General features: G+C 34.6%; 1 protein-coding gene across 1 annotated transcript; it reads left to right on the forward strand.

Moving 5' to 3' along the window:
- The first annotated feature begins 3,934 nt into the window (after positions 1-3,934).
- On the forward strand, positions 3,935-6,596 carry LOC125201687 (3-ketoacyl-CoA synthase 11-like). The gene is made up of 3 exons (XM_048099901.2): positions 3,935-4,377; positions 4,472-4,843; positions 5,552-6,596. Exons 1-3 carry the CDS (start codon positions 4,027-4,029, stop codon positions 6,332-6,334), a joined length of 1,506 nt encoding a protein of 501 aa, XP_047955858.2. The 5' UTR covers positions 3,935-4,026; the 3' UTR covers positions 6,335-6,596.
- The last annotated feature ends 6,368 nt before the right edge of the window (positions 6,597-12,964 follow it).

Genomic DNA, 12,964 nt, shown 5'->3' on the forward strand with positions numbered 1-12,964 from the left:
TATATTTTTAGAAATTATGACTAATTAAACTGAACCTATTATTCATGGATCGAGGAAGTACTATTATTTAAACCACTTATGAACATGAACAGGGAAGACTGAATAAAAACTTTTCTTCCTATAGCATATAGTACTATGTAGTATAATCTAATCTTTAATGAAACTTACTGAAAAAGTTTTTTGAAATAGAATGGTAGACAAATGGAGAAATGATATCTTAATTGTATATAAGAGCATCTCCAATGGTCGGCTAGCGACCGGCTAGCCGATTCGTCGCGCTGGCCGATCGGCTAGCCGAACCATTGGAGTCGGCCAGCGGTAAACCGGCCAAAATATCGACGTCCGCTGGCCGATCGACCGGCGCTAGCCGATGCGCTGGCCGCCATTGTGGCGTGCCGATTGGCCAGCGCCGATTTTCAATTTTTTTTTTTTTTTTTAAACCTATATAAACGCGATTTTCTCTCTCTCTAAATTTCTGTACAAGAGCAACATCTAACGATGGACAACAACAACTAGGCCCAATACAAAATTAAGAACTAAAACAGAAACATGTCATACCGTCGGGAAACTATAGACAGTGAGACCCCCGTTCGGCTAGCGGCAAACTATAACAGATTCAAGGCATACTAACATTTTTTAATGTATTTTTTTAATAAATTAGTGAGGAGTAGAGTGGGGCGGTGGCTCGTGTGTGGAAGCCCGGATTTTTCTTTATTATGTAATTTTTTTGATTTTTAGTTAATGTACTTTTTTTTATTTAAATAAAATTAACGAATTTTTCCCGTATATATGTAGTAAATTTAATTCCGTATTGTGATTTTAATTCCGTAAATGTAGTATTTTTTAAATTATTTTTATTGCGGCTGGCCTATGGCTGGCCTAAATCTGACGTGGCAGGGGAAGAAACTGCTAGCCAATTTCTGGCCGATTTCTGGCCGATGAACCATTGGAGATGCTCTAAATAAAGAGAAATTTTCAAAAAATGATAATGTGAGTAGTTTTTTTTATGGTTTTAGAACATCGCTATTTGGCAAAAACAGTTATCATCTAACTTTTCATAATATTTGTGAATTATATTATACTATAAAATTATATATTTTTATATTATACTAGTAATTATTACTAATATTTTAGCAGACTCTAGCATAATGAAACCTTTCTGTAAAATGATTTTGATTATCTTCCTTGCAGGAATTAAAATTATTAAATGCAAGACTTTTGTTTCATATTGTACATTACAAATCGAGTGTAATTATACAAGGCAAGTTGTCATCAACCCACAAATAGAGTAACATGAAATTTTTTAATCTCAATAAAAGTACGGTAAGTACCTAATTAGACTGAGACACCTAACGATTACTCGATTTGAAGCCCCGATATTTACATTATTAGATACGAAAATACAGAGTAATTTAAAAGATCATTATGTCTGTTCCTTATATTATTCTGTCTCTTTGTCCATAATTGCACAAGTAATAAAAATCCAATTCCATTTTTTTCTTGTTTGACTGCGACATCTAACGCTATTGAATGCGAAAGTCCAATCTTTTCTATATTTCGGGAAATAAATAAATAAAAATATCTCATTTTTTATGCATTTCATCCGCTAGCTGTCTTTTTTTTTTTTACTTTCTTTTAAATGTATATTTAGGATTAATTGTCAATTTTGTCCATTATATGGGGCATTTATCTGAAAATGTACAACCATTAAGATAATTATCATTTAATACTTATCATTTTGTATTTTAGGAATAAATTAGAAAATCGACTTGACAACCAGAATTGTTTTATAAGTTGAATGAAGAAAGAATACAACACGAGAAAAAGTAGATCGAGTAATGTATATATTTTTAAAAACATGTCATTTAAAATAAAACATTCAAAAAAAATTATCAATCGACATGCAATTTTAGTTATCATCGACTATTTACCTATATGTTTATGATCAAATTCTATAGTCAACTATAGTTGCCGAGAATTAAATGCTTTTCTTACATCTACAGAGAAACAATTCAAGTTTAAGAGAAATCACAATTGTACTTTTAATGCCCATTCTTGAAGACAGTGTTACATTTGTTACTGAGATCATATAAAATTAAATTCGCCCATACATATAATTAAATTATTTAAAAACATCCAACGAGCTTGACATCGATAGTACCATTCCGAATTTATTCCTCAACGAACTTAAGTAAATTCACCTACATATATGAGAAGAGGTAGGTCCTATATTTATAAAAATACGTATACATATATAGGTTTATGTGACACCGTGACACCGCTTATATAGCAATATTATAAACGCTACACAACAATATTACAAACACTACACAGCAATCTATAGATTGTTGTATAGTGTGTCGGATATTGTTGGACAAGAAATATTGCTGGATAAAGACCAACAAATTGTTGACCGTCTTTTTCCAGATTTTTTTTTCCACGTGGCAGCTTATTATTCGTCCACGTGTATAAATGATTGGGTAAGAATAGTGGTATAGTGTTATTTTAAGAGGTGATGACACCCTAACATGCCTATATATATATATATATATAATGTATTTATATTAAAGAAACCTTTTACAGAGGGACCATGTGATCACTGTGTAACCATTTACTAGTATTGGTGAGGGCTTCATTTTAGAAAGGTGCAAGAACCTGCCCTACCATCACCTATTAAATTCAATGTTTATTTACAATATCCACAAACAAGAATTCTTCTATTAAACATGTTCTAAACTATTATTGATTTATAAAAATCATTAGCTCATCTTATGATTAAAAGTTAGTTGTATAGGCATGAGCTATCGATTTTCATTATTAAAACTCAAATTATAAGCCTAATTGAAAGAGTAATTAAGTAGAATTGTGATGTGGAAATACAATGTAAAAATGGGTTAAAATTTTAAATTCTAAGCTAAGTCTTCCGAATTTTTTAATTAAATTTTCGGTCCCAAAACTCCAAAACACCAATGTTGTTTTCATTGGAAAATAGTACACGTCTGTTTACACATGTATTTCCTTTTCAAGCCATGTAAAATTTGTGACGGTCCTACTAAACTATCAAGTACTCAAATTATTATCGAAAGGTGTATCGTAATAATATGGTTAAAGTCGACAGATCAAGATAGAATTGAAAGAAAAAAACAACTATATATGGTTAAAGTCGGCAGATCAAGATAGAATTGAAAGGAAAAAACAACTATATATGCAATTGTTTGGCAAATAAAACAAACAAAATATTTCACACTAGCGAAAAGAGAACTTGAAACTATTATATACTATCAGTAGCAGATCCAGAACATATAACTCGTGGTTAAGATAATAAAAGTCGTCGATGACATCGTATGTTGTTAGAAGCTTTTGTTTTTTCACAAACGCGACAGGCTGATCCTAACTTTTTGCCGACGCCAATGAGGCTCAAGGTCATGTCCATGGGCCACCTAAAATTGAAGGGGGTGATACCGAAGATAGCACTAGCACTACAAACAACACGTAACCCAATGGTGAAGATGATTATGGATATGGCAGATATACCAACAATTCCTTATACAAATAAACTAAGACGCACGCATCCATACGACCACATCAAAACTTTTGTATTCGAGTATTTAAGTGATCTTAACCAGTAAATCAGTCGTAGTATAAAAAATAAAAGTAGGGAATGTATAGGTGTTGTACATGGGGCAGAGACATTGTAGTCGTGAGATCGGCAAAAACCACTCGAAAGACCGAATGTAATGGAATTTTAGGACTTTGCCCTGCCTACATTCATCTTGATATAAGTCTATGTATTACTATGTATATAACATAATACTATGAAACAAATTTCCTTCCTATTTCCCTACATATCATCAATGTGTATTGAATACACACATGTGACATTAAAAATACCCAAATTCAACGAAATGTGACATGAAAATCAAGCCATCCCCATTAATATAAAGCTCCCCTGTCTCAACTTAGCACATTACCTCTCTCAACTCCCTCTCTCTCTCACTCACTCACTCTGTAACAGAAGAAGCAGAAATGGGAGAAGAGAAAACCGTCGACGATGCCAAATTCCGGCGATCAATCCGCCTAAAATACGTCAAACTAGGCTACCACTACCTCATCTCCAACGCCATGTATCTCCTCACAATCCCCCTCCTCCTCGCCGCCGCCGCCAAGCTGTCGATGACGCAGGTGGAGGAGCTCCAGCAGCTCTTCAGCTACCACCTCCGCTACAACGTGCTGGCCGTCCTGGCCAGCACGTCCCTCATCGCGGTCCTCGCCACCATCTACCTCATGAGCTGCCCGAGGAAGGTCTACCTCGTCGACTTCGCCTGCTACAAGCCCGACCCCTCCCTCGAGTGCACCCGCCACATGGTGGCTGAAAAGGTCTCCTACTGTCGTGTTTTAAATGCTCAACTTTTTCTTTTTTATTAATTTGCGTATCATTAGATGATGACATGAATTTCTGTTTAATTGACAGGTGGCCGCAATTGTCAGTGATGAGAGCGCGGCCTTCATCCGGAAGGTTCTAGAGAGGTCTGGGCTGGGGGACCGGACCTACGCCCTCGGCCTCAAGGACTTCCCGCCAAAACGGCCGTTTGAGTGCGCGCAGGAGGAGGCGGAGATGGTGATATTTGGGTCGATCGACGCGCTATTTGCGAAGACAAAGGTGAATGTGAGGGATATAGGGATTTTGGTGGTGAATATCTCCTCCTTCAACCCGATTCCGTCGCTGGCCTCGATGATCATAAACCGGTATAAGCTCAGGGGCGATATCGTCAGCTGCAATTTGGGCGGGATGGGCTGCAGCGCGGGCCTCATTTCGATTGACCTTGCCAAGCGCCTTCTGCAGGTACTATCGATATTTTTTTCTGCATCCGATGATTAATTATAGATTATGATTAATGAAGGATGCGTTTTCATGGGATTAGATGTGACTGGCTAGGATTAGGCCCATTTTGGAATGTGTATATGATTAATTTTAGGGTGGTTGTTTGCATCAATTTGATTTGAGTGAGGACAAGATCTTTTATTAGTGGGTCAATGTTTGGTTTGTTTTTAATATAGAGCATGTTTTACCTAACTTGTTATAAACATAGGAATTGTGTGAGACTCCAAAGTCAAGATCTGTTTTTTTATGTTTATGTTTCTGCAATAGTATGACTGTCACGAACCTAGCTGTATGCTGCCTCGAGCCTTTTTCTCATATCGGAATAAATCTCCGAAAATGATTTGGATTCAAATCGTTTTTTTCCTTTTACCATTTTGTAAATTTTGTAAAAAAGAATTGTCTTATTTTGAATCGATACTGATTTAAAAAAATGTGAATGAAATGAACGTGAATAGAATAAGGTAGTAGAATGCACGTGAGATCTATGTATCGATTATAGTAAAAATTAAATGAGACATAATGACGAACAGATCGAAATGGCAGAATAAGATATTTAATGACAGACGAAGGGAATGGATATATTATTATGATCTCAAATTATATTTATGCACCTCTACAACCAAATATAGCAAGCCATGACCTAACTAATTATGTTGTGGAAAAAAACAGGTGCAACCAAACACATACGCCCTAGTAATGAGCATGGAATGCAACACCCACATCTACTACGCCGGCAAGGAGCGATCCAAGCTCCTCCCCAACTGCCTCTTCCGCATGGGCGGCGCGGCCGTCCTCCTCTCCAACAAGCCCTCCGACCGCCGCCGCTCCAAATACGAGCTCTCCCACACCCTCCGCACCCACAAGGGCGCGGACGACCGCTCCTACAAGTGCGTGGTCCAGGAGGAGGACCCCGAGGGCCACCTCGGGATCTCCCTCTCCCGCGACCTCATGACCGTCGCGGGCGAGGCCCTCCAGACCAACATCACCACCCTCGGCCCCTTAGTCCTCCCCATGTCCGAGCAGCTCCTCTTCCTCGCCACACTCATCGCGAAGAAGCTCCTAAAGATGAAGGTCAAGCCCTACGTGCCCGACTTCAAGCTCGCGTTCGAGCACTTCTGCATCCACACGGGCGGGCGGGGCGTGCTGGACGAGCTCGAGAAGAATCTGAATTTGAGCAAGTGGGACATGGAGCCTTCTAGAATGACCTTGTATAGGTTCGGGAACACGTCGAGCAGCTCGCTTTGGTACGTGCTGGCGTACGCGGAGGCGAAGGGGAGGATCAAGAGGGGCGATCGGGTGTGGCAGATTGCGTTCGGGTCGGGTTTTAAGTGCAATAGTGGCGTGTGGAGGGCACTGAGGACCGTTGATCCGGCTAAGGAGAAGAGCCCGTGGATGGACGAGATCGATGAGTTTCCGGTTCATGTGCCCGTGACTAGCCCTCTTCGACCTTGATTCGTGTCTTCAATTTTAGAAAAATTTGGTTTTACTTAATAATCAAATTAAGAGATGTGGTTGTGTTCCTTTTCTTGTCTTTTTTCGTTTCTTGATGATGAAGTAAGACGCGGTTATGAGCTTATTATCGTAGGTCTCGGAACAAGTTGATAGAATCCCCTTTGTTAAGATAACAAAAAGGAAATGTTAGGTCATAGGGTTGGGAAAGTACCATGTTCTTGCAAATTGATTTTATATATAAATGTGGGTGTTAATTTTTCAATATTTTGTTTTGGGAATGATTCTGGAGTAAAATTTCAATGGTTCGGACATATCAGAAATATTATTAATCTCCTTTTTTCTATTTCTGTAATTCTGATTGAATGGACAGACCACATGATAATATATTTTTACTTATGATTTGTGATGAAAAAAGAAAAATAATTGTAGAAGAAAATGAATACTACTTTGTCTAAAAAGACAAAAACAAAGAGAGAAAGAAGGAAAAAAGCAAATCATGAATGTGGATATATCCTTAGCCTTGGAAAAAATTGTACATATGTATATTTGTGTAGGTGAAGAAATGCATTTGGATGGAAGAAGTAAATGATGCATTAGATGCTGGTCGGTGGATGCGATGGTAGGGTAGGGTGGAATTTCTACATAACTATGACTAGACCTAGCAAGTAGCATCGATCGACATGCAATTAATAATATGGTTATGTATGTTAATGTTACCCTTCATCAATTTCATCTAACCTTCCAACTAGTGGTGGATCGGATCCACAACTTATTTTTAGGGGGTCCGATGTAAATGAAAGAAAATAGTAAGATGTGGAGGAGAGTTTTTTCCTTTTAGTTATGGGTATGATTATAATTTACAATATCAATTTAAAAAAATATAGTACTTCCTCCGTTCCCTCATAGTTGAAGCGAAACTTTTCGACACAGAGTTTAAGAAAGGAATGTTGAGTATGTTAAATAAATAGATAAAAAAGTAAGAAAGAGAAAAAAGTAGAGAAAATAAAGTAAAAAGTGAATAAAGTAGAGAAAATAATGTAAGAGAGAGTAAAGTAAGAAAGATAAAAAAGTTATTATATATGGAAATGACTCAACTATGAGGGAACTTCCCGAAATGGAAAAATGACACAACTATGAGGGAACGGAGAGAGTATCTCGAAACGATGTTGTTTGATGTCTTATATCTTCAAAGGAAAAAATACTGCAAACCCAAAGCGGCCATGACATTTTTAGCCGACTATAAGGGATAATTAGGCCCGTGTGGTGGTCTTAGGACAGCCACCCCCTAGATCCCTAAATGTGCCACTGCTTCTAGCCTAGGCTTTCTTTTCCAAGCCAAACACTCCATTTTCTGCCATATTGATTGAATTCATATCATCCATGATGCTGGTTTCATTTCACTGTATGGGTTTTACTTTTCCATGGAGTGAAAATCACATAAGTATTTATTTCTTAAGCATCCCTCTTAAACAATTGTGTTCTATGATAAGACTTGTATGTTTGTTTGTTAAAATATGCTCTTTCTGTTCCATGTTGGTAGAGACGTTTCATTTTCTGCACTCGTTTTGGAAAAATACTCTCTTCGTCCCACAAAAATATACATTTTGGGTTGGGCACGGAATACATAATTGGTAAAGTAAGAGAGAAGTAGAAAGAAAAAGTAATTAAAGTTTTGTTAGTGAAGAATGGGTCCTACTTCATTAGTAAGAAAAGAATTTCTAAATTTAGAAAGTGCACGGACTAAAAGAGAAATAGTCCATATTCTTGTGGAACGGGGGAGTAGAGTAATAATTACTTTAAAGTGAAGAAAGAGTAAATCAAGGAGAAAATAATGTAGAGTTGGCGGAATGGAGGGAGTACATTGGTTGCCTATTTATGTTAATGAATTATATGAGGAATTCCAAATGAAAATTTTCCTCTGCTAACAAGCTTCCTCTGATCCACATTGATTTCTCACTCAAAATTGTGCCCCACAAAAATTAAGTGCCAAAAGACGAAAAAAGAGAAATTAATACTAATAAAAGAAGAACTCTGAAACTGACTTGCAGAACTGCATGTCTTGGGAGGCATGTCACTGACCTCTAAACAAAAAAATGGTGTGATATTTTGCATGTATATATACTCTATATAGGTAGGGATGCGTCAATGTAGTTTGAAACCGGCAGACTAATCCGATAAATTTAAAGGGTTAAGGTTGGTTAGCTCGTACGTGATTAGTCCGTAATTAATCGAGGATAGCTAACTCGTAACCGGACGGGTTGGCCCAAGATGATATAGGATTTAAGATTTAAAAATACCGGTGGGTATCCTTGGTAATTAAAAAAAAATAACACTAATAAATACTATCATCGTTACTAGGATTTAAGATTTAAAAGTACACAAATAAATATTATCATCGTTACTTCGTTAGCTTTTAGTCCGGTTAGCCCATTGGGTTGGTCTGAGAATCTGAATGTTCGAAATTGGACAAGTCTCTGCAAATGGCGGTGAAGCACATTGCCCTTGCATCTAGTAGTAGTGACACCATGTAGATGAATAATTATTCCTCGATATCCACTAAATATCTTATATTTAATCGGCGCAGATTTTAAGAAATTATTTGAATTTATAAAGAAAAATTATTGGAAAATGTTAGTCGAACGTGGATCTCATTTTATATAATATTACTAATATGAGTGGAATAAATAAGTGGAATAAGACATATATTGAGGACTGTCAAAATAAAAAAAAATATGAGACATTTAATGAAAATCGGTGGGAGTAGTAGTTTATCAATACATGCATCTATATGCATTTGTTATATTCTCTCTATCCACCATTTAAATAACCATTTTGTCAATTGAGGATGTCCATGATTTAAAGAAATTTTTTTTTTTCCACTTTTATATATGGATTTTATATTCTACTAACTTTTTACACTCATGGTCCATTATAAAACTAATATAAAAATGAGTCTAATATTCCATTTACTTTCTCCCTTTATTTTTCTTCACAAAGTTAGGTAATTTTCTAAAATTCGTGCTGAATCAAAATAAACCTTTAAACGATGGACGGATGGAGTATTTGTATTCACATCTTTATAGTTTAGAGGTGGATTAAGATAGCATTTCTTCATTTTCAGAACTTGAAAATTGGGCTTTATTGTTTGGGTTAAATAATTCTATAGAAAAGAGGCCCAAATTGGGTCCAATAATTGAATTTCAAATTTTAGAACTCTTATCTTTTGACAAAAAATGGGTCTTGAATCTGATTACTCAATATTTCTGGCTTACTTAAAAAAATTTGTTTTTATATATTTTTAGAGTGTTAAATTAGAGATTGATCGAGACATATTTAAATATGTATTGGCAATTCTAGTGAAATTAGTTCACACTTATTTACAACTTTATTTGACATTGTTCATAACGAATAAAAATAGGTGATTTGTCCATTCACAAACTCTACCCTTATTAAAACTCGTTCCGCGCTAACTATACACCATTTTGAAAAACATAAGTCGTTATTATAATAATAGTAATAATTTACACACATCAAACATTGAACCTACGTACAAAGAAGAATAAAATAGGAATACTTTCAACAATGGGATCAGGTGAAGATTCTAACATCAATAATTAAGGATGTGGTCATCAGTTATATAAAACTATAGATTATCAACAATTTAATGATTAAATACCATCGTGAATCATAATCCATAACTGACACGACGTCGTATACGGAATCTGCGTGGTAGGGTAATCCTCACCATTATTGTGGGGGCGATGTTGGATTGTCCTCTCACTTTCCTACTTTATTTAATTTTACAAATTCGAAGTTTCCCAACAACTATGATATCATTGGAAAGCAAATGCAAGACCGGCAATAAAAAAAATATTCATAATCGAATGTCAAAATCATATATAGTACATATATAGTTCACTATATAATTGTTACTATTTGTTTTCGTAATAATTGTTAATTTTATGAAATAGATCATGTGTTTGAAATTTGAATCATGAGATGAACTATCGTATTGGACCATGGTCAGGTTGAGGTCGAGTTTGGGTCGGGCTTAAGTAGGGTATGGCCAATCTAACTGGCACGCATGGTGATTGGTGGGCGACCACACGTATGATTATTTGAAAAATATTTAACTCATCAAACGAATAGTCAGAGTGTCAGACGGTCTCTAAACTCGGAAAATAACTTTATTTTTTTCAAACTCATGGATATTGAATAATTCTGGTTCATCCCACAACTTTTAAATTTACCCGGAAAAAAAAGTTTTGAATTTATTATTAATTATTACATGGCAAAATATTTAGGTGAAATTTTATATGATAAGAGCGCAAAAAATATGAAAAATATCATATGTAAACATCACCACCAATGAGTTAATAATGTCATCTATTCATAAACAAAATAAAAGAAATCAATATCGTGAAATATTGTATCATCAATACATTACACATAAACAATATCGTGAAATATCGTGAAATATTGTAACTTAGAATAGAGAATTGATCTAAATGTTATTAATATTTTTTACTGATTTTGTAAGTTAGAGGATAGTGCATCAAAATTAAGCTAAATTTTATAATTTTTCCAACAATTTACATTATATTTTAAGTCCCATCATTCACAGGGCAGCTAGTTCGTATAAGATAGTAGGATTATCGATTATAATTTAACTTTTCAAACTTATCAAATTTTATTTATTTTCCGACAACAAAATTGTGATATGTGATATACACAACATGATGACCTGTTATTTGGTCACATGTACATGTTAGTTTTCTAGAGAAAAAATATGTCGTCCTTTATCGACAAGTCCAATTCAACTAAAGATGTGACCAATTATAATAGAAAAACTGATTGTACATAGTACCATTAAAAAAGTGTTCATATAGATTTAATAAGATTCAAAATTGGAGATAAATTTTATAATTAATTCAATAAAAATTTGTAAACCGAACTAATCTTTGAGCAATTCAAGATTGCCTAAAAAAATTCTAAATCAACTCGTGAGCCAATTCTACCGCTAAGGTTGCCTAAATTCGTTTATTTGTTCCTGATTTAAGGTACACTGTTTAGTTTCTTAGATTCAAATTTTTTATTAATTAATTATAAAATAGACTTTCGCAATCGTACCAAAAACAATGATATTGATACCCCAACTATATCCTGTAGAAGATCCCAAAGAGCATTTAGATATCTTATATTGGACGTGGTTACATCACGAAAATTAGTTTTTTTTTTTCAAAGTTTTGTTGCATGAGGAAATTTTGTCTTTACTTCTAAAAGGACAATTATTTGGTGAGATTAATCATTGTCAAAGTTGTTAATTGTTCGTCAAATCAATTTGAATGACTACTCGAAGCTTGGAAGTGCGATATCATAACTTCTTCCTTTTTAAATATCTTACAAATACTCCATCCACATGTTTATTACATATTTTCATTTTTATCCGTTCCTAAAAAAATTTCATAGCACTTTTATCATTTTTTTTATAGTAGATCTCACATTCCACTAATTCATTATTAATCACATTTTATTATAAAACTAATACATAAATAATAATTTTAATAGCAGACAATATAAAGAGTGAACTGCATAAAAGGGTCCTAACCGGCTTGTTGCAACGTTGACCCCTAACAAAAACAAATTCCACCATATGGGTCTAACAAAATATAGAATCACAAACCTTGCATATTTTGCCATTTTCTGGACGAAAATGCCCAAATGGCTTGAAGGGCAATTTAGTCTAGTTATTCTTCAAACCTTCAGAATTCTGCACACCTACACTTTGACTACAAGCTGATGTGTAAGAGATGTCAAAAATCAAACAAGCTATTTGAATCACCTACCTGTTTCCATTAAAATATGAAAATCATTAACTTATGTGTTAATAGTGACTTGAATTTGAATTTGTTGTCTAGTGTATAGGAGGGAAGTGAAAAATATGTGATTTAATTTTTTACAGAATATCAATTCAGGTACACACTAGGTAGCTTGTGGGAAGCCAAGTGTCTGTCTATTTTCAAGGGAGAGAGAGGAGAGAAGACATGACATTTCAATCACATCATTGGGTGGATGTCAGCCAGCTCTGCACAGGCGTATGCAGACAGCTCTGCACAGGCGGCGTCGGTAAATAGGCGAGAATGCCCTTTCAGGGCATAAGGGTGTTATTATCCGAAAAAACCTGGTTTGTGATTTTATATTTTGTCAGACCCCTATAGTGGGATTTTTTTTGTTAGGTGTTAACAGTGCAACAAGCCAAAAAATTATGGCCCTTTTATGCAGTTCACTCATTAATAAAATAGAAAATTTGAGAGCATTAATAGATAATTAAGACTCACTTTATTATAAAAATCATACTTAAAACATAAAGTGATTAATTTTTACGATTAATTCAAAATGTAAAATAAAACTATTGATATAAAATTTAATGCAAAAATGATAAAATAGAAAAAATGAAAGCATTAATAGATAATTAAGACTCACTTTATTATAAAAAATTATAATTAAAACATAAAGTGATTAATTTTTAGGATTAATTCAAAATGTAAAATATAACTATTGATATAAAATTTAATATAAAATTGATAAAATAGCAAAAATGAAAGCATTAATAGATAATTAAGACTCGCT

This window comes from Salvia hispanica, chromosome 2, assembly GCF_029641045.1.
Source record: "Salvia hispanica isolate PSC_SH4W2 chromosome 2, Shi_PSC_v1, whole genome shotgun sequence".
NCBI lineage: Eukaryota > Viridiplantae > Streptophyta > Magnoliopsida > Lamiales > Lamiaceae > Salvia > Salvia hispanica.